Genomic DNA, 20,757 nt, shown 5'->3' with positions numbered 1-20,757 from the left:
GCAGTTGTAACAGCGTGATGTTGCGGAGGCGCTATGGAACCGGGTTCGCGAGTGGCAGTGGAGAAAAGACAGTACGAGAACGCGGCGGCGGTTCAGGACGCGGACAGCTGCAACAGCCGGAACACGAACTTAGCAGCACTACCGTGATTGCAGGCATTCTCAAACGAATAGAGCAGCGACGGGCACGGTTAGAGCTTATTGCGCAGCAATCGCCGCTATATACGCCAGACGCACCTCAGCGAGCTGGCGGCAAGCGGACAGCCGGCAAAAAGCAGAACGAAGTGGAGGCTAAGAAACAAGCTGCTGCTAAGCTACTCAACAGTTGGGGACGGATCATGACGCCTGAAATGTTACCGCTCGAGCGGATTGAGGAAGGCGACTTGGTAGCTTGTGGCCACAGTTTCGGCGTTGTCGTGCGAACCGTCGCGCAAGGCGTATCGAGGCGTAACATTGTGCTTACACCGTCGCGCGAGCTGCAGATGCAGAATGACACTAGCGCAGACTTTGTTATCAAGCGATTTCTTGAGCCGGATTTGGCGAAGGGGTGTATTGTCGAGTTGAACCTGTCAAAGGATGACCCGTTGTTGGATGGAGTTGCTACGAACATTTTGACGAATCCGCAGCCGCGGCGATCCGAAACCGGCGATATTGACGAGAGCAAAATTGACGTGCTGTTTGCTCCGATTCAGGTGACCAACCACATGTGCACTACGCTACGCAACTTTGAGCGGAACGTGTTCGATTGGCATGCGAAGCTGTTACCGCACCAGGAGACAATTCACAGCATGTTCTCTGCCGACGCGCGCGAACCAAAGGTGTACTCGCTGTTTGAGATAAGCGAGCGTGTGCAGACTAAGATTAACGATATTGTGCATCCAAGCATGATGAATGTGTTCAATTGCGCTCTCTACGTTATGCTATCAGGCGACAATATCCGCTGGCAGTGCAGCGGAGGGTCGCGACGGTACAACCTGCAGCTATACTTCCCGATTCCGATGGCGAGAGTCGCCAATATTGTCAAGGCGCTGGAGTATGCCAGAAACATCAAGGGGTTGGAAACGAGCGACTTCATTGCGAAAGCGCAGCAGCTAATTCGCTACTACCGCCATTCAGCGCCACAAGCCGGTACCAAGCGACACCAACAAACGCACGAGCTAGATGTTGCATTTAACAAGATTGACCTCGCCATCATTGAGCTAGTCAAGCTATTCATTGTGGCCGGCCTTGGAGGGTACGGCGACGACCCTGCGGTCGCGTCAGTGACAGCGCGATTGCTGCGTGAGGTAGGGATGTATGAAGACGACGAACGAATGACGCCGACGCTGGCAGTCCGATTTTTGTACGAAATTGGCGTGTTTGGACGGTGGCAGAATCCAGCGTTGCTGAATTTCGTGGACGCGCATATGCTAGCGAACGCGAAGCTGCTGAAAGGCAAGGCCGCTGACGCTAAACTATTGGAGATACGAGACTGGAGTGACGGGTTCGTTAGTGCTGACAGCTTGACGACTATGCGACACGATTTTGGAGATATGCCAGTATTTTGCATAGATTCAGCTGACGCTGAGGAGATTGATGACGGCATCTCAATCGAAGCGGTGAGCGACGGTAAGGTGTGGGTGCATGTGCATATCGCCGATCCGGCGGCGCTGATACTACCGCGAGGATCAATTGGGCTGGAAGCTGCGAAGCGATGCGAGACGATTTACATGACAGATGTGACGCGGCCCATGATGCCTACGGATACCATTGTCGAGCTTGCAGGGTTGCGAGCCGAGAAGGATGGAGCTCCGCGACGGGCACTTACGTTTTCTGCGTTGATAAGTCCGGAGGGCGATATTTGCGAGTACGATGTTAGAGAGTCGTACGTGCGGAACGTGAAGAGCATCACATACCGAGACATTGATGGCGGTATGGATTGGCACTACACAGCGCAAGACTTGGGGTATCCCACACGATATGTGCCCTTTGAATGTGAATCCGCACCCATAACAGGTACCGACGCCGTGCTCACAGCGGAAGACAAGGAGCTCCTTGAGCTTGCTCGGAAAACCGGCAGAATACTAGCCAAGCGGCGGGCAGTTGCTGGTGGCGTAATCGGGACTTTTGGAATCTACAACGTTGCTGTCCCGCCTACAGTATCGACAATGACGTGGCAGCCGAGAAATGCTCCTCTGTACGATTTTTCACAAAGCAACGTCGAGCTAAGATTGCAGAAGGACATGCTTGTGTCGCGATACCTTGTAAGCGAGTTCATGCTTCTTGGTGGGCGCGTCGCCGCGATGTTTGCCAAGCGCGAGAACATCAGTCTGCCGTTTCGCACTGGTAAGGTGCTTGGAGAAAACTTCCCTCTCGAGTTTAGCGACGCAGGGTTCGTGAAGATGAAATATCCACAGGCGCTCATTTCCCAGGAATCTGGCTACGAGGTCACCCCGCCCGGGGGCAAAAATGAGGACATGGGATTGGATGGCTATGTGCGCGTGACTTCACCGCTGAGAAGATATCTCGACATGGTAGCGCACTGGCAGATCAAAGCGCAGCTACATGGAAAAAGGCTACCCTTCACCGAAACTGAGGTTGCATCACAGGTGCAGACTGTGCGCGCATTCAAAGCGCAGACGCGACACATCACAAAGTCGTCGGACAAGATGTGGCTAATGCGCTTTCTCGAGCAGCAGCAGCAGCAGCAGCGCAGCAAGAGTGGAGGGATGAAGTTTACAGTGGCGATGCTTGAGGACTGCGCATACCCCGAGGAAACTATGGGCTACAACGTTGATTTTGGCATTATGGTGCGAGTGGTCAGCGATAAGCCGACGGGGCTCAAGGCAGGCGAATTTGTTGAGTGCACAGAGATAGTGGCGATCGATAGTATGGCACAGCGGGTCGTACTACGTGCGCCCACTGACATCACGGATGCAAACCGGTACGGGTTTGAGTAGGCATGTACATAGCATAGAGAACTTGTATATAGAACCCTCTCTACATGGCTAGCTAGATGAGATCGTGATGTTCGCCAACGATAAGCGTGGTGGAGCCCTAACCCTGACAACCGTGCTCCTCCGCGGCGTGCGCGCACTTCCCGAAACCAGAACAGCGACGAACCCACCGCGGGCGCCCGGTTCCTTCGCATTTCCCCACGGCACCCGCGCCGGACCTTCCGCTGGCACTTGGCAGCCTCGACATTTCTTCTTCTGCCATAACCGACGCCGCCGCAAACGGCGCACAAGACGGTACGACGTCGCTGCCGCCGCCGCCATCATCTCCACCCGCCGCCGCCGCATCGCCGCCGCTGCCGACAGCTACGCCTGTCAACACTGATGTGGTCGTCGCCAGACAGACGCCTGCAGCAGCAGCAGCGGCGACGGCGACGGTGGATACTGGTGTGACGCCCTCGATGACCGCAGCCACGATCGCGGCAGCCTCCGCGATGACTACCCCGCAGCCATCGTCACAAGCACAGTCATCAGCATCATCGCCAGCAGTGCTATCGCAACAGCAACATCAACAACTAGCAGAGCCACGCGCAGCCTTTGGTATCGCACCATGGCAACCCGATGCCACAGTGGATGCATGCCCGATCTGCGGTCTCCAATTCACCTTGCTTTTCCGCCGCCACCACTGCCGCATCTGCGGCCGCGTGGTCTGCGGCCCATGTTCCGCCGCGCTGATCCCGTACCCACCCGGTACCTATGTCCTCGGGCCATGGCAACGTGTGCCCGCGCCAGCAGGCACACGTCTGCGCACATGCGACGACTGTATTCGCGAACCCGACTCAGGCGCCGCGTACTCGTCGTTTCCGCGTTCGCCAGACGCAGGCGCGGCGTTGTCGGCGCTATACCACGCTCGCAGCTCAAGCTTGCCGGGGTCACCGTTGTCCTCGGCGGCCGCTAGCTCCGCGGCGAGGCGCGGTTTACGTGCACTACGACTTATGACGCATCGCGAACCAGCATCTGCAACTTCGAGTACACCCGTATCGTCGTCGTCATCGATCGCGACGGCATCCGCAGCGGCTGCAACACGGCGGTCACCGAAAAGTGTCACGGTTGAGTCCACGATTCCGCGACCACGACCGGCCTCAGCTGTAGCACCGCGGACGGGCTTCCGGCTGATCCGCGCGCGGGGCGGCGACGATGCTGTCCCGCCTGTTGCGTCATCCGCTTCCTCTCCGGACTTGACTACGGTGCCCGCAGGGACAGTATTAACTACGACCGCTCGATCCGCGGCGTCCCCGGAGATCGCAGACGACGAAGTGCATGACGCCGGCGACGACGACGAGGAGGACCTCTGTCCCATCTGCGGTTTCCGGCTGACATCCCTGAAGACGGAGAATGAGCGCGAAGTGCATGTGAATGATTGCCTAACCAAGGCGACGTACTCCGGCTCACCTGACCAGGCGCGACGCCGGAATCGCATGGTTGTGTATAAGCTGCCCAAGTCCGAGGTAGGAAAGGAGTGCATCATCTGCTTCGAGGATTTTAAGGAAGATGACGTTGTCGCGCGACTCGAGTGCCTCTGTGTGTATCATCGCAAGTGCATCAAGGCGTGGTTCGAAAAGAAGGGCGCAGGTGACTGTCCCATCCACACCGTACACTCATGACGCCATCCTGTTTGATTGTTTTACCTCTCCACCCAGACGCTCATTTACCCTCACGCGCTATCACCATCACACAGACACTATATCTACAGTACACCCGTTGGCATTTTGTTTATTTTTTAATCTCCTAACCATTTTTGTTGACTTGTTTCATGGCATATATGCACGGTTTATTACTCTACTTGTCGTTTTGCTTGTTCACCCGCTTTGTTTTGTTGTTGTTGCCGGACAGGAGTATGAATCATCCTTGGAATTTGGGTTCGCAGGTGCTTAACTAATCATCTATGTTTGACAGCAGACTATGTGGTTGTTTTTATTTAACTATGTTTTATCTAAACTAACTAGCTTCTTGTTCATCGCTTCTTCTGCAACGCGGGTTGATACACATGCATAATGCGTTTTGCTAGAGGGAGCTACGTTAAATTGAAATGCATTTTGTTAGTTACGTTAGATTGGGCTTGTAGAGAAGAGGAGGAAGGAATTTGGATTCGACATTTTCGTACAAAACACTACATAACTGATCAAATCACGCGCAAACTACAGACAAGAAGGACACAACAAAATTAAAGAAAAAAATACATCCCATATTAAAAGAGTAAATCAGCACAACACACGTTGATCTAGTAATTATACCGCGCTTAAAGGAGAGACAAACAAAAAGAACATAAAGACTTCCGCAACAGTAAGGTGGACTGCGAGAACAAGAGTGAGCGGAGTTTATGACTCCGCGGCCGCCGGCGGCGCGCTGCCATGCAGAGGCGGGATGTCAAACTCGTGACTCTCTTTCTGACCTTCTATGATCGGAGCGATGCTGAGAATCTGTTTTATCTGTTCCCCCGGAGAGTCGGCGTCGATGTCCTTGTGAATGATCCACTCGAGCGGCTCCTTTGTCCGCTTGAACAGTCGGGGGTGCCACTCAACGCCTTCTTCCTCGCGCTTCTTGGCTTCCTGGCGCTGCTGGTCCTCAATCTTGAACTTTTCGTCTGTGGCGAGCTCGTGGTCCTTGCGTGCGAGCGCGTTAGTGACCTTGTGCCAGAGCCGGCGGGACTCGAGCGGGCCTTGCTCCGCAAGTGGCCGCACAGTGGGGAACATGGGTTTGGCCTTAAACGAGTCAAAAAGAACGGATTTGTGGCCATTGTTCATGTTTTTGATCTCCATGATCTCGTTCCATTTGCCCGTGATCTCGTACAGCACCTGGCCGTCCGACTGCCGCATGATCTTGCCAGCGATCGCGTTGTATGTGCCTGAGATGAAGCCCTTGACCTTGAACTCGATGTCAGCGATGAGATCGTTGCCGTCGCACCTGATTATGGAGTGGTCGCCAAGCTCGTATTTCAGCTTGCCGATGAGGATATTACGCGCGTACATGTTTGGCTGCGTAAGTTCGTAACGTTCCGTCGTGCCATTCTCGTCCTGGCGGTCGAGGAAGGTGAGGTAGCCCACGCCCTCCATCAAACTCGCTGCGGAGTTGCCGAGGAAACGCGAGCGGGGCACAAGCGTGCCGTCGATGCGGATGTGGTTCTCGGGAGACATGTAGAAGTAGCTCGATTTTGGCGGGTGGTGCGATGTCTGCTCTGCAATGTAGTACGCGCGCGTATCATTTGGTAGGTCCCAGTAGCACGTGAAGTACTCGCTGAGTACGGGATTGAGTGGCTTCTTCACGGCCTTGGGAGTGATGTGCCAGCCAGAGAGGTACCACTATCGACCATTAGCCTGAGCGAGCATTAGAGCACGCACAACCAACATACCCTAACGACACCAATGAAACGGTCGATAGCTGAACTAGAAGCATGCGCTTCAAGCAGCAGGTTCGGATGTGAGAGCTGGTTTGTGATCCGCTCCAGCATGGACTTGCGCTCAAGGATAAAGGTAGGCAGTGTGATGCGCGACAAATCCGAGCCCGGACGCAGGGACGATATGATGCTGAGCAGCATGTTGCGGTGGTCGCCATCAACCTCGTCGACATCTGGAAACGTGTCAGTTGTTGGTGGTGGTTGTTAGGGCGGTCGTCGCGTCGCGGAGAGTGCGGCGGCGGTCGAAGGACGAAATCACAGAGAGCTCAGGACGTACCGTCGACGGGAATCAACTCTGCTTCTTTCAGGGCTGGATCGCATGTCAGCTAGAGATCTTAAGCGCACGCAGGCGCAGTTAACACCGCCACGGCCCGCCCGCATCGTCACCTTCCGCACACGCGCGACAGCACAGGCGCCCATCAAGCCGCCCTGTCGGCCGCACACACAGCCCGTCCCGCTGCGCATCGTAGGAACTGTTGCTGCGACCGCAGATTGCATAATCCACAGCAGCACCGGAGTGTGCACGACGCTCCATGGCCCGACCGTAGCACGGGAGCATGGCAGCAGTGGAGCGGACATTGTGGGGATTAGGTGTGAGTGTCCGGCTTGGCGGAGCGGCCGGCGCGGCGGAACGACAACGTTGGGGCGGAACGTAACGCGGCATGCAAACCGCACAGACAATGGGAGCACGCACATTGCATCGCAGACTGTCCGGACGGGATGGGGGCGGGGCGGAGGGGGAAGCACGTTAAGCGGAGGAGCGCGAAGGAGTTGGCGCTGAAGAGCACAGATCGCGGCTGCCCAAAGAGGCATTACCCGGCCCCACGGTCCTAATCCGGTAGCCAAAGCCACCTCATTTTCACCCGTGACGTTCAATTACTGCCAACAATACCTGCTGTCTATCTGTGTTTATACCCCCGGATATGCTCCGATATACCCTGGCTAACTTATACATCTGTACAATAATCTGCCCGCCGCATTCCTCGTCCGTTCGTTCGTCCACCTACTATCGACCCGTAAGCGTCGTCGCCGCCGGATCTCCGCCGCGCCCAAAGTAATATATCGCAACACCAGCAACCACGCCGCCGAGCAACACACCAGCAACAAGCACGCCCAGTACATTCCACAGTACACGCTGTCGTCGGAGCTCCGCGGCAAGTAGCCGCTCTGGCGCCATCTCCTCAGTTAGCGGTGTTCCCGTCGACACTGTCATGCCCTTCTCCTCGGCGTGTCTACTCAGCGGCCACACACGCATTAGTCTGCCACGCCACTTGGGCTGATTGGGATTGACGTCTAAATCGAAATTCGGGTCAAAGTCACGGACGCAGTCATATTTGCCGCCCAGGTTCGTCAGGCCACGAAGCTGCAACGGCACCAACCGGCGCCACCACATTGGCGCTGCCGCGACGGGAGGCTCCTGCAGTGCCCTGATCTCGTGATGCAATCGCGGCGAGGCATCTGGCGACGCGGACGACGATGAGTCGGAAATTCCATTTACAGCGGTTGTTACGCCGTCCCACACGCCGTAGGACGTGTTCACGAACTTGATCCCTGCGACAGAGGACGAGCCGACGCCGACGGCCGAGGGACACCACTCTGGGCTCAAAAGCTCAGGATTGCGCACGTGCGGCGGCTGAATCATCAGCGGCTTCAGCGGGCGCACAGGCGAGAACGAGATTGTGCTCTCGTGCGCGGACAACATGTCCGCTGTCAAATAGTCCGATGTATCGCAGACGGCGGTCGGCACAGTTGGGAACGAAGTGTCAATGACCATGCTGGATTTTTCGGCGGTTGCAACTGCTACAGGGTCGTCGTCATGAACATGCGACTCTTCCCTGCACTTACACGAGACCTCCTTTGTCTCCGCGTCAACGGGAACGACGATGATGGAGTCCTCACTATGCATTCCAGGCTCGGATGGCTCCTGCACGACAATAGAGGGCACCTCCTCGGTTGTCTCTGCCGACTCCTCAGCGGTGACGGTAGCAGGTGAGGCAGCAGCCGTTGCAATCTCGAGATCAGCCATCTCACCGTCGGTGGTCTCGTCCTCAGGGATCTCGTCGTCGTCGTCAGCGTTAACTTGCGACTCCGTCATGGTCGTAGGTACGCTCTCAATTTCCGCGAGTTCGTCTTGGTCCTCGTCCTCAGAAGCCAGCGACGTTGTCTCAGACGGCTCGAGCAAATCTACCTCGTCCATCGCAGACTCGACGTTGTCGCTGACGCTAGCCTCACCGGAACGCACGGAACCGTTGTCAATCTTCGTTGCATCTCCGTCCTCGTGCTCATCGTAATCGCCGTCGTACTCGCTATCGTACATGTCATCATCAAACTCGTCCTCGGTGGTATACTCGTCAATGTTCTCGCCCTCTTGGTACTCCTCGTCATATTCATCGTACTGCTCTTCTGTCTGTTCGAGCGTCTGTCCCTTCTCGCTTTCCGCAAGCGTCGTATCCAACGACATTTCCGGCTGCATACCCTTCTTCGTCTCCACAAGCCAGTCTACGTAATCCCATTTCGCCGTCGTCGGCGTCGTCTCGCCGCAGTTATTGCGATGCAGCGTCGCAGCTGCCCTCTCGCCGTTGTCGCCGCGAATACTGCTCTTGCTGTCACCATCAACATCCTCGGCGACCGGCGACTTCGGACTTGACAGCGAGCTTCCCGAGCTACTCTCCGGCGACATGGGCGGCGCGACGACCATGGCCGCCGTGTGTAGTATCATGGCTCGTGGCGTCATGTCTTGCAGCGGGTTCGCGGTGGAATTTTTGGCTGAAGGGTCGTCCATCAACCCCCCCGTCGCAGGGGCGGTCGTCGATACCCGGAGCGGGCTCGACTCGAACGGTCGGTGGTGCGTAGACATCTCCTCGTAGTAGTTCTCTGTATAAGATTCCCAAAAACGCTCGGCGACCAAAAACCAAAACCGATTCACAGAGAGCGAGTGGTGGTAGAGGAGGATCAAAAATAACTGCTGAGGAAGAAATATGTGGTGGGCGTGGGCTCATCGCCATACGGCCCGGACGCGTCGCAAAGTAAACAGACCACAGCTACTGCGCCTACACGCACCGAAGTGACACCCTACTGTTTCCATGCATGCTTTATCTATTTGATCTACAGTTTCATTAATGCAATAATGTTCCTAATTCAATAGCAAAACTCCAACTCCCGGGTGCCAATGCCATAGCTATAAACAATAGAGTACTTTCCCAAGAACGCCACATATTGGCATTCACATATCTCGATGATACAAAAAATACAGTCTTTTTGTTAATAATGCATGTTCTACATGAGATCGTTCACGTCCTCTCCTGCTGCGGACTCGAACATCCAGTTGTCGGCGTCGAGATCTTGCACGAGTTTCTTGAGGTCGCGTTTCACAAGTTTCTGCAGTTCTGCGTAAAAATTAGAGCAGATCTGCGAATAAGAAAACTTAGAGCACCTACTCGGTTGGCAATGCTGCAACTGCGGATCCCTGTACACGGCGCGGATATGCTTCTTCACTCGCCACTCAAGCGCTGTATACAGTTAGCCACATCCACTGCACGAATACTCACACAGCAAGACATACCTTCAGCTTCCTGAATCTCCTCTCCGAGAGCGATATCAGTCTGCAGCACAATCATCTCCGGCTCGTTCGTAAGCAGATCTCGCGCGACAATGTCGTCTCGCGTCTCGAATATGTTCAGTGGAGGCTGCTGCTGCTCCACCAGTGGCGAGAGACCAAACACAGCGCCAACACTGCCAGTGGTAATACCCTGCATGGACACCGCTGCAGACGGGGGTGATAAAACTAGCGGCGGCACTGAGGACGGTGAGCCTCGCGACGGTGTTGAAATTGATGAAACTGGAGTACCGACTGCTGCCGTTGTTGCGCCCGGTACAGAACGATGATGATGGTGTAGATGGTGAAGGTGGTAATTGTTATGCCGATGCTGCGCCTGTCGCGCACTGCTGCTGCTTCCGCTACCACTGCCGCCGCCGCCGCCGCCGCCGCCGCCGCCGCCACTGCCGCTACTACTACTCCCGCTAGCACTACGCGGTAGCCGTCGTTTCGTTCGCGTTGGCGACGTTGCTTTGGTCACACCAGCAGTAGCTGCAGTCGTCGGCGTAGGCGTTGGCATTCCAGCTGGCGTGTGTACTGCACCCACCACAATCGTCGGAGCCGTCATCGTTGCAGCACCCATGTCGACACTGGTATCGGTAGGAGAGTCAATATCAATGATCTCGACAGCACTGTTCCCGCTGCGTGTTCGGCTTCGGCTTCTGGTGACGCGGGTACTGGTCGCATGCGGCGGTAGTGTGGGCGTGAGCACCGGTGTGCGTGTAGCGCTGACAGGGAATCCATAGAACTGTTCTTCAGGCATTGACGTACTGGCTGCCGCCACTGCTGCGGCGGCTACTGTTGCGCTGCGACGCCCGCGCAGCGTAGGGGTGTCGACCAACATGCTCGTCGACGGCGCGGGATCTCGCACTGTGGGTGAAGCTGGCGGCGGCGCTGTGCCAGCTGCTGCCGCTGCAGATGAAGAAGAGGAAGAAGAGGAGCCTGTGAGACCGCGCAATAAACGCCGCCCGACATCATGCACTGGCATTATTGCGGGGTGTGGGATGTGTGGAGTCGCGGTGTGAGATTCGGGATGTGTTGGCGATGGTCGCAGCGTTTTGTTTGTCTCGCGCACATCCGCGACCTCAACATACATCGCCTGAACAGACGGGGAGACGATCACCTTCTGCAAAACATACAATGATACTCTATTATTCCGTCCTATTTACTCATCAATCCATATCAGCACCCTGGATCTGCGGCGTCCGGGGCGCTGGTCCTTGGCTGCCACCAGAAAATAAGCTACCCATCAGATCCTGTAGGATATTTCCCTGATTGCGCACCTTAATCCCAAAAAATACGTCGCCGATCCGATCCAGCGCCTCGTCAAATGCGCCAGCGTCGCTGATCACGCTCTTGTATCGGAATCGCAGTCGACGGAACATATCTGGACTGCGGCGCTGGCACGAACGAATGAGCAGGTCGAAAAAGTTGAGCAGTGGCAGATCTGGGAACACATTGAGTTCGCCACCAGACGCAGTAGATACAACGCGTACAGCTGGCGCCAGTGGCGTCAGGCGGGGAGATGCCACGAGACGCGAGATGAACACGTCAAGCGCGTGGCGTGCGTCGCGGATGTTACCTACGGTTAGGTAGCCCAGCACTGCACGCGAGATATAGAACGGTGCGAGCTCGACATCGGGATCCTCGGCGGACCAGTCGTATAGCAGCTGCGCAAGCACCGCAGCGCTGTCTTTGGTGCCTAGTAACAGCATCTTCTCGGCGTCATACGGCAGGTCCTCTGTCGTCGCGTTAGCAGAGAGGGGAGACATCGCAACAATACACTAAGAACAAACCATTTGCATATGCAGTTCCGATAATATGAAATAGCTCAGGATCGCCATATGGCACAGTGCCTGTGGCAGACCACTGAATCACATCATGCACAAACTCCTTCCGTCGAGGCTCCTCTGGGTGGAACAAGTTGAACAGCAACACAGCCCGTGCTTCATAGCATAATCAGCAATGCCCCATCGTCACTATAAAAACCATCACACGCACCTTTTGATGTGGTGTCGACCGGAACCTTGGCGCTCTTATAAGTAGTGATCATATACGACGCCAGATCGCCGCCACTCCCGCCTTGTCCGGCGACAAGCAGCTCTCGCGCACCGTGGAATAGCAGTTCAATGGCTTGATCATAATCTTCGGCCTTCACATACCGCGCGGCAACGGTTCGCAGTGCTTGATGCGCCTCGTAGAATTGCCCATCTGCGATGCTAAAGAACAAGTGTCAATTGAGTAGATCGTGACAGCGCGCACGCGACTAGAACAGGTAAGTATACCGTTGCCTCACACGTGCGATGGTCTTTTCAAGCCTTGCGCTCATGTCTAGGTAATAAGTGCCTGAGCTAGATGAACGGAGATTGTCCGGTGTGGACTGCTTAGCTTAATTCATGATACTTCCACACCGCCCTGCGCCGTGCGGCTATGGTGGCTGCCCCTAGAGCTTTACGTCCCCAATCTAATCAAACAAGCGAGAACTAACCAATTCACTTTTCTTACTACAAACTAACCGAGATACAAACCAAACTTGTAGAGTAAGTCAAATACCATTAGATTACACGGCGATGTATACATGCACCAATTTGCACAGCGATCCCTAAAGCGAGACTGCGTGAGAGACGGCTCAGTGTGCGCCCAAAAAGAGTGTGGGCGGAAACTGCTGCTTAGAACAGTTCATAGTGAGACGGATAAGAGAGCGAGTGCACGGGAACATGAAGTAAGCAAGCTCACAAGTCCGCGGGGTAGAAAGCGAACGCGATTGCGATGATGCAATACGTTCCCAGCAACATGGCGCCCTCTAGCCAGTTGGAGATGCCATCCTGGATCTGCGCATTCGTAATGAACACCGAAACAAACAGCACCGCGGTCTCGAAAGTGCTGAAAAATAGAGTCATGGGCTGGCCCATGATCCAGCCGAGGATAACCAGGAATGGAGTGAGGAAGAGAGCGATCTGCATGCTCGAGCCGAGCGAGACGCCAATGGCGAGCTCCATCTTGTCCTTCACAGCAACCATAACCGCAGTGACGTGCTCAGCGGCATTGCCGACGATGGGAAGCAAGATAAGACCGATGAAGGTCTTGGACAGGCCGGTGGAGACGACAAGTGCGTCGATCGAGTCAACAAGGTAGTCCGCGCAGACGGACACGATAAGAGTAATCACAGTCAGGCAGATCAAGCACACGGGTACATTCATGATTGTGGCATCCTCTACCGCAGATGAAGTCTCGTCCTCGCCCTCGCTGACCTCCTCAAACAGCGACGCATGAGTCTTGAGCTGGAAAATAAGGTAGAGAACGTAGATAATGAGCAGCACGATTGCGGACCCGCGGGAGACGGCGAGCATAGTGTTGGTGGAGATGCCGCCATTACTTGCAAGAGTCGCACGGAATGCAGCAGGGATCAACAACGAAGCAGTCGCCAGTGCCATAAGCGACGACATGGTCTGCGCGACAATGTTGGAAAAGTGCTGTTCCTTGTAGATCATACCGCCGGCAAGGAAACAGCAGCCGAGGACGAGCAAGATGTTAGACAGAATCGACCCGAGCATCGACGCCTGAACTATGAGAATCTCCCCCTTTGACAACGCGACGATGGCGACAATCAGCTCGACTGCGTTGCCAAACGTTGCATTCAGCAAGCCGCCAAGCGTTTGTCCGACATGCGTCGCGAGCTCTTCGGTAACGAACCCAAGCAACGCCGCCAGGGGTACAATTGCGAGGAAATTGAGCCCGAAGATCAAAAACGGCGAAGCTTCGAGCACGCCGACGGCGATTCCAGCGGGTACGAAAACGAGCAGCACATTGACGTAAGAAGACAGCAGCAGCGTCCGGCAGACCTGGTAAGGCAAGACCATTAGACGCGGAAAATGCGATCGTGCATCTTTGGGACGAGGTAGGCCCTCGCTGTCGTCGTCGCCGCTTGCAGCCGGTGTAGGTGGTCCGCTCGCGGATGCACCAGAAGTAGCAGTCGAGGCGCCATCGGGCGCGATAGCAGGCAGCGGGAGGCCGGCACGGTTGGTAGGGTCGTCCGAGTAGGTGTGTGAATCGATCAGCGGCGTGCTCTCGAGATCGGCGGGCTCTGTGACGGAGGAAAGGAGGGTCGACGAGCGTCGCACCGGCGGGCGCGTCAACGAGAGCTTTGCAGATTTGAGGTGTTCTGTGCGTTGCGTTAGCCGGCGTCGAAGCGGGGAACTTCGTAGCCCCAGAGCGCAGTCGCTGACGCAGCAGTCGGAATGGAGCACTTACGCATTGTGTGCAGTGATGACGGCTGTGGAGAAAGAAAAGTCGAGAAGGCAGAGCGAGGAGAAAAGCAGGACACGGAGGATCCGGAGAGGCCCGCCTGAAGTGACCCAGACGAGAAGTGTGCGATGAGCCAGCCACCGACGGCAGCTGTACAGCCACGCTCGGCGCCCCTGGCAGCACACAGCCCCTTACCACGTCGGGCTTAGCGGCTGCCCTCATCCGGCTCAGCCGCAGGTACTGGCCCCGCAAGTGACCGTCAGCAGAGTCAGGGGCACAGCGCTAGCTTGTTCTGGAAATGACGCCAATTTAAGCTTTAACTTCCGGACTTTGGCACGGTTCATCGCATCGCGGCGCTGGACTGGGAAGCGCCACGGCCCCCCACCAGCATACAAATATACCCTTACTAATCTACCCAAACAATCTACACATCACACCGTCCCCGTCTCTGCTCGTAGAACTTCCAGTCCCGTCTGTATCCGCACGCCAATACGCGTGCTCAGCTCGTAGTCGTGTCCGTACCGCGCCGCCTTGCCAAGCCAGTCCGATGCCTCCGCCATCGCCGCGGTCTCTCTCTTGCGCTTGGCCTCTGCGGACAGGCCGTCTTCCATGTACCCGCACGCCCACGCAGATACCCCGCGCTCGTATAGTCCGCACGGCACCACCCATTCTTCGGATTTCTTCATTGTGACACGGTCGATCGGCAGTACCGTCTCCTCAAGCCGCTGGCGACCTTCCGCAACGAGGCCCTGGTTCCGCATTACCACGCTCTCCAGCAGTCCGCGGACGGCCGCCTCGTCTGGCGCGTTACGGTTCGCAGCTCCTTCGTACGCGAGCTCCTTCAGCGACCGCTCTAGAGCCTGCGGCGGCATGCGCTTGTATCCGTTCCAAAAGTACATGATCTCGTTGGCTGGACTTGTACCCACGCCGTCTACCACGCTGCCGCTGCCGCCAGTTGCTGCAGATGCGGTAGCCCGCGCTTGCCACTTCTCGATCTTGCGTTGCAGGTACACCTCCAATGGCATCGGCCGACCCGTCATCTTTCGCCGTCCTACTGCAGACGGCGCCTCAGTGATCAGCTCTTCTGCGCGCTTTTTCCAGTGCGCAATCTTCTCTGGAGTCCGTTCCTCACCATCGTATGGTGCTGCACCACGGTAAAGCTCGACGTAGCATATGCCGGCGACATATCGATACAGCGCGTGTGACCACGTGTTAAGGTGTGTGAGCCTTATAAACGCGTGCGCAGCCTTCTCAAAGCGGTGCAAATCAAGCAAACACATGGCCTTCTCAAACAAAATCAGCGCCTCCACCTGACGCATCTGGATCGTCAGAGGTGTGTCAAGCATCTCGAGCGATTTCATAATATCGCCCTCCATGCTCTGCATGCGGGCCTCGTGCAGGATCCACAGCGCACTCTCTGGATACTTTGCACGCATGCGCGCAAGGCCTTGTTTCAGTCCGCCGCGCGGATGCATCGATCGCTTGGTCTCGATGTCACATACCTGTGCCGGCCCACTGTAGTACATGAGTAACGTCTGCAGCGCGAGCGAGCCGTGAATATTCTCTGACTCCGTCGCCTGCCAAAGCATTTTGATACTGCTCTCCTTGTCGCCCTGGAAGCCAATCACGTAGAGGATCTTGCTCAGTGCTGGCGGGATCATCGAGATCACGAGCTGCAGAATGCCAAAGCACAAATTCACGCCAGAACAGATGTACTCGTCCACTAATGCCTCGTTGTCATTCGCGCTCTTTGACACACACCTCAACGGCTTAAATTTCACATTCGCCGGTAACGGTGGTGTTGAAGATTCCTTCTCTAGTCCCTGCTCAAGCGACAGCTCTAGATCAAGGCCTTCCATCATTTTCGACAACTCCTTGTCCTTTCCGACGCCACCACTGCCAACGTCCTTACTATTTATCGGAACTTGCAACTTTAACTTCTCATCATGCACACTACTGTTGTATATCTCCGCCAGGATCTGGTATGCGCGACGCAGCTTGTAGAAGCTCTTGACGCTAGAGATCGCGCTTTCGCCGAGGAACAGCACGACCGCACCCATGAGCTGCGCCTCTGCAACTGCTAAATAGTATTCCGTACCATGCGGGAACATTGACGTGCGGTGTTTGGCCTTTTGCGCTCGGTGTCGGCTGCGCGTGGCCTGCACCTCGGCCGCATTCAGCTTAGCAGTAGCTAGTTTCTCGTCAGCAACACTGCAACATAGCAATACTAAGTCAGCGTCAAACTCACCGTCCTTGATAACATCGGCCTCAAATCCAAGCGCTGCCTCTATAAACACCATAACGCCTTTCCCCAGCTATATTCTCCCTGTTAGCGTACTCTCGGCCATCAAGCACAATGCTCATCTTACCGCAGGAAACGTCTCGCCCTCGTCTAACTCATCCAGCGTCTCTGTAGCACGCTTGAGGTCATCCGCCATAATATAGTCCATAGCATCCAACGACTTGCTGACTTTAGCGTGGTGTGGCCATAGATCAGTAAGTGGCACGCGACAAGAGGATCACCGGCACACTTACGCGTCGAGCACTCTGCAAGCGCATTGAGCGACTGGGAGGATGCAAGTGAAGCAGAAGAGCTGGCGCTCCTATTGCGCATCCATGATGAGGCCTTGAGCATGGTCTATGATGGTGCTCTTCGCCAGAGGTACTCGTGAGTGCTTGCTGATCTATTGCTGACGACGCGACAACGACAACGTAGCCGGCGGGTGGAAGTTGCCGCGCCGGGACGATCTTGTGATCCATATGTGAGCATTAGTAGTGAGCCGCAGTTACCGGTGACTTGGACTATGATCCGTGACCCACTCACTCATCGCGTCCCTGATCATCACCAGCTCGCACATTAAGCACCAACTTTCTCCGCGGCAAATGGCGCCAGCTCGCACGAGCGTCGACTTGCTCGCATCCGGCGAGCTGAACGTACTTGTGCCCGATGTTGCATCTGCAGCTATCGACTCCTCGCGTGACGCGTCGAATGATCCAGCCGCGCACGGCGCGTTGGCGTCGCTGCCCCGACGGAGCCTGCTGTTCTTCGGTATGTCTTCCGCGTTGCCATCACTGGATGCGTAATAATTAACCACGAGAACGCAGACGAGACAGTTCCGGTATACATTCGCCTGCGCCTCGGCGCGACCGGCATCACACGCGCACAGTTCAATGCATACCTCTCTCGCCTCGTGATCGCGGTCGACGTCTCCGTCGCCAACATGCCTCAGCGCTACTCCTCGTTGGGCATCAGCCCGCAGCAGATCCAGCAGCAGTACGAACAACAGCAGCAAAACCAGACGACCAGTCCCGTGTTCTTGTCCGCGCTGGACCGCTCCGCGTTGGTGCTCGTACAGAAGATGCGCCTGCGCCGGCGGGAAGACGATGCCGAATGTCCCGTGTGGATAGCGCTATGGCGCGTCGTCGTGCCTGTTGCCCGGCCGCGCATGAATCTGAGCTATCCTCGCGTTATCATCAACGCGCGGGTGAGTTTGCGATCAAAGGCGGCGGACTCGACGTCGCAGGTGGTCTGGCGCAACTCGGTCAACATAAAGTCGGATACAGATAGCGACCACGAACGTGGTAGCCGCGATAGCAAACGTGACGGCACTGCCAACGGCGGCGAAGACGACGAAGACACCTCTAACGGCGACAACGACGATTCAAGCGGCGGCATGGATGACTTTGTCCGTGCCATTGACTACCACCAATCTGCGGCGCAAGACTTTCTCATGCCTTACGCACCACTACAGAGCGTCAACCTGTTTGAATGCCTTGCGCAGGATGTCGTGTTTGGTAAACATCCGCTGAACCTGCCCGCCAGCAAAGTCCTCCCGCCCACGCCGCCTGCGACCGCGACTTCGTCCACGCGAATGGCCGTCGCGTCTACAGTACTGCCGCCAGAGCTAATTCGTCTGCCACGGCTCGCGACTGGTATCTCTCTGTCGGTATTCCAATGCATCGCGATCCGGGTTAGCTGCACCAGACTCTCCACCGCTGTCACGTTATCTGCTCGCGACGACGTACCAATGTTTGTCAGTCTGGACGTCGATGTTCCGGATAAGGTCAATGTCGACGTCGTCATCGAGTCTGTTGAGCTTGCCGTGGGTGGTGGTAAGACCGAGCGATTACAGTACGGTTCTGACTCCAATGCGGGCATCAAATTTCCCGTACGGTGTCGACCGGCCGGCGGTATTTCTGATATCTTCAAAGTGTACCCGCTTTCGACCGTTACGGTGCCTCCAAGCAGCGACGGCACGGGCTCTACCTTACGGATATCAACCATGCAGTCATCTCCACAACAACGGCAACAAGAGCAACCAACGCAACCCAAAGATCTACAGCGTACAGTAACCGTGACTGTCGAGTACACACCAATACTTCGCCGCCTAGACAACGACGATATCCCAGTCACCGAGCTCGATTTCGGCCGCCTTGGACCTGCCATCACCACCGTCTGGAGCTCGACAATTGACTTCGCTATGTCGGCTGGCGCCGGCTCCCACTCTGCAACAACGCTCGCGCCTCCCTCCGTCGCTGCACTACAGCAAGCCCAGCAGGGAAGCCAAACTCTAGGCTTCCGCTCCGTGTCCGGCCAAAGCTCTGCTGCGTGGCAGCAAATGATGCAGCTGCGCTCGCTCAGCAACACAAGCCAGTCGTATCTCGCCGACACCCCGTCGACCCCAGGCCTGTGGTCGCCTGCTGCTGCCGGCCCGCATCGTCACGCGAGCCAGCCGCTGCAGCCGCAGGAGGCACTGCGGGAGATTGTGCACGAGGGCCTGAGTCTCACGTTCACCGGCCCCACAGAGGTACGCGCGGGCGAGGTATTCACGTGGCGTGTGTTTATCACAAATCGATCACGCTCAGTGAAACGGATTTCCTTGATAGTACAGCCCAAAAAGTGGACCATGAACAATCTTAAGTCGCTCCCGCGGGAACCAGCACCGCCGCAGCCACTCACATCAAGAGCTAGTACTCTAAGGTCGGAAGCGCTTATCATGGACGAGACGGCGCTGTACGCAGCCCACCTGGCTGGCATGGTCGAAGCGGACGAGCTGATATCACTTGTGAACGATGTGCGGATCGGTCCTCTTGCGCCCGGTGCCAGCCATGAGACTGCTCTCAAGCTCGTCGGGCTCGGCATTGGCGTGCTCAGCCTGGACAGCGTACGCGTGGTCGATCTTTCCAAAGGAGAAGGCTTTGATTGCACAAACTTGATGAATGTCATATGTAGACGTGGGTAGTCAGAACGAATCAATTTTTTTCAAACTACAGTAAAACATAAAAATTAGCCCCGGATAGAAAGTAATGAACAAAGATAAGCATAATGCATAATTGGGAGGGGAACGAATAACGTGACGCCTGGTGGATTGTACTTGCGTTAGCCAAAAATAACCGCGTCAAAGCGTGTTTGTTTGGTTCATTGGTCCTAAGTGGTGGTGGTGTCGTTAGCGAAGGAGATCTAGAAACGTGTGCCACGGCTATCTGAGAGATGTGTAAGGTGAGGGAAAGTGTGGGAAGGCTGTTACATGTCGCCCTCGTGTGCGTTTGTGAAGGAGAGCCACGTATTCCAGAACACGCCGATGGTGGAAATGAAGGGGAGCTGGAAGTGCAGCGGGATGAGGCGAAAGTTAATGATCTGGGCGGCGGGCCAAAGGAGGAAGTTCGACTTGAGAGTCGGCACGAAGAGGGTAGCGAGCTTATGGCGGAAGGCATGGGAGCCGCCGCCCTCGACGTAGGACATGAATGCAAAGAAGCCGGAGAGCGCTGTTAGACGAGATTAGTCATTGGGAGCTGAGGAACAGTTAGTGGTCGCGTACCTGCTGGGGTCCAGATAGTCTGATCAACAATCACACGGAGCAGCACAGGAATGGCGACGCTAGTTTCTGTGATGGGGATCCAAGAGTCGAGCATCTGCAACCACTTAAAGAGGAATGTCGATAAAACGAAACCTGCAAGCACAATGAGTCTCCAGATCAAGAGATGTCAGGATATGCACACGCACCCCAGGTCGCGAAGCGGATCATCCGGTCGAACTGGAACGACTTTGAGGAATAATCCTGAGACGCAGCTTTGAAGAATCCTCGCGAGTTCGGCGCAGGACGGGAGAACGATGCGGCATCGATATCAGTCTTCTCCGAGGAGCTGGGACCAGCCTCAAGCTCCGCAGCAGCGGAAGCCGATACAGTAGCAGCACTGACCTCGCTGCCCCCCAGTGTGGTCAAACGCCGCGATGCGACAAAGTTCTGGGAGACCGTCTCAACGGTCTGCGCGAGGGCGTCGGACAGTGCGTAGAGCAAAATATTCGACACGGCCATGACGATAAGGGGCGCGAGGAAGACGACAGCAGAGAAGATCGCGACCAGACGCACGATGAAGAAGACGAGGGTGATAAGGATGACCCAGTTCAGCAACGGCGCGTAAAGCACGTGGCGGGTGCGCAGCCGGCGGTTCAGCTGGTCCATGGCAAGCGGCAGCGACGAGGTCAGGCGCATTGTGACGGCGGCAGGCAAGAGGGTGGCGGGCGCAGTTGG

At 56.0% G+C, this 20,757-nt stretch overlaps 9 protein-coding genes across 9 annotated transcripts; 2 read left to right on the top strand and 7 right to left on the bottom strand.

Annotated features, from left to right (window-relative positions):
- Nucleotides 1-17: 17 nt before the first annotated feature.
- Nucleotides 18-4,594, top strand: V1518DRAFT_427987 (uncharacterized protein; the record flags this gene model as incomplete). Its single annotated transcript, XM_066906068.1, has 2 exons — nt 18-2,932; nt 3,172-4,594. The coding sequence occupies 2 exons, from the start codon at nt 18-20 to the stop codon at nt 4,592-4,594; spliced, it is 4,338 nt and encodes a 1,445-aa protein (XP_066759239.1).
- A 455-nt stretch (nt 4,595-5,049) lies between these two features.
- V1518DRAFT_418362 (uncharacterized protein) lies at nt 5,050-7,175 on the bottom strand. Its single transcript, XM_066904524.1, has 4 exons — nt 7,079-7,175; nt 6,662-6,694; nt 6,340-6,557; nt 5,050-6,289 (listed from the first exon to the last, which is right to left on the bottom strand). Exons 1-4 carry the CDS (start codon nt 7,083-7,085, stop codon nt 5,309-5,311), a joined length of 1,239 nt encoding a protein of 412 aa, XP_066759238.1. The 5' UTR covers nt 7,086-7,175; the 3' UTR covers nt 5,050-5,308.
- An 84-nt stretch (nt 7,176-7,259) lies between these two features.
- V1518DRAFT_418358 (uncharacterized protein) lies at nt 7,260-9,526 on the bottom strand. Its single transcript, XM_066904523.1, has one exon. It carries the CDS (start codon nt 9,239-9,241, stop codon nt 7,391-7,393), a length of 1,851 nt encoding a protein of 616 aa, XP_066759237.1. The 5' UTR covers nt 9,242-9,526; the 3' UTR covers nt 7,260-7,390.
- V1518DRAFT_418357 (uncharacterized protein) lies at nt 9,466-11,029 on the bottom strand. Its single transcript, XM_066904522.1, has 2 exons — nt 9,947-11,029; nt 9,466-9,893 (listed from the first exon to the last, which is right to left on the bottom strand). The coding sequence occupies exons 1-2, from the start codon at nt 10,965-10,967 to the stop codon at nt 9,661-9,663; spliced, it is 1,254 nt and encodes a 417-aa protein (XP_066759236.1). The 5' UTR covers nt 10,968-11,029; the 3' UTR covers nt 9,466-9,660.
- Nucleotides 11,030-11,103: 74 nt separating this feature from the next.
- V1518DRAFT_418354 (uncharacterized protein) lies at nt 11,104-12,360 on the bottom strand. Its single transcript, XM_066904521.1, has 4 exons — nt 12,265-12,360; nt 11,981-12,198; nt 11,776-11,925; nt 11,104-11,720 (listed from the first exon to the last, which is right to left on the bottom strand). Exons 1-4 carry the CDS (start codon nt 12,306-12,308, stop codon nt 11,152-11,154), a joined length of 981 nt encoding a protein of 326 aa, XP_066759235.1. The 5' UTR covers nt 12,309-12,360; the 3' UTR covers nt 11,104-11,151.
- Nucleotides 12,352-14,393, bottom strand: V1518DRAFT_418349 (calcium/proton exchanger). The gene is made up of 2 exons (XM_066904520.1): nt 14,231-14,393; nt 12,352-14,141 (listed from the first exon to the last, which is right to left on the bottom strand). Exons 1-2 carry the CDS (start codon nt 14,232-14,234, stop codon nt 12,712-12,714), a joined length of 1,434 nt encoding a protein of 477 aa, XP_066759234.1. The 5' UTR covers nt 14,235-14,393; the 3' UTR covers nt 12,352-12,711.
- Nucleotides 14,394-14,655: 262 nt separating this feature from the next.
- V1518DRAFT_438292 (uncharacterized protein) lies at nt 14,656-16,859 on the bottom strand (the record flags this gene model as incomplete). Its single annotated transcript, XM_066906352.1, has 4 exons — nt 14,656-16,415; nt 16,473-16,539; nt 16,594-16,694; nt 16,760-16,859. The coding sequence occupies 4 exons, from the start codon at nt 16,857-16,859 to the stop codon at nt 14,656-14,658; spliced, it is 2,028 nt and encodes a 675-aa protein (XP_066759233.1).
- A 202-nt stretch (nt 16,860-17,061) lies between these two features.
- Nucleotides 17,062-19,536, top strand: V1518DRAFT_418345 (TRAPP trafficking subunit Trs65-domain-containing protein). Its single transcript, XM_066904519.1, has 2 exons — nt 17,062-17,273; nt 17,330-19,536. Exons 1-2 carry the CDS (start codon nt 17,108-17,110, stop codon nt 19,465-19,467), a joined length of 2,304 nt encoding a protein of 767 aa, XP_066759232.1. The 5' UTR covers nt 17,062-17,107; the 3' UTR covers nt 19,468-19,536.
- Nucleotides 19,537-19,748: 212 nt separating this feature from the next.
- Nucleotides 19,749-20,688, bottom strand: V1518DRAFT_438290 (uncharacterized protein; the record flags this gene model as incomplete). Its single annotated transcript, XM_066906351.1, has 3 exons — nt 19,749-19,990; nt 20,044-20,175; nt 20,229-20,688. The coding sequence occupies 3 exons, from the start codon at nt 20,686-20,688 to the stop codon at nt 19,749-19,751; spliced, it is 834 nt and encodes a 277-aa protein (XP_066759231.1).
- Between the last annotated feature and the right edge of the window lie 69 nt (nt 20,689-20,757).

This window comes from Limtongia smithiae (genome assembly GCF_038497785.1).
Source record: "Limtongia smithiae strain NRRL Y-17922 unplaced genomic scaffold V1518scaffold_7, whole genome shotgun sequence".
NCBI lineage: Eukaryota > Fungi > Ascomycota > Lipomycetes > Lipomycetales > Lipomycetaceae > Limtongia > Limtongia smithiae.
This window is presented reverse-complemented; position numbering and strand designations above follow the sequence as displayed.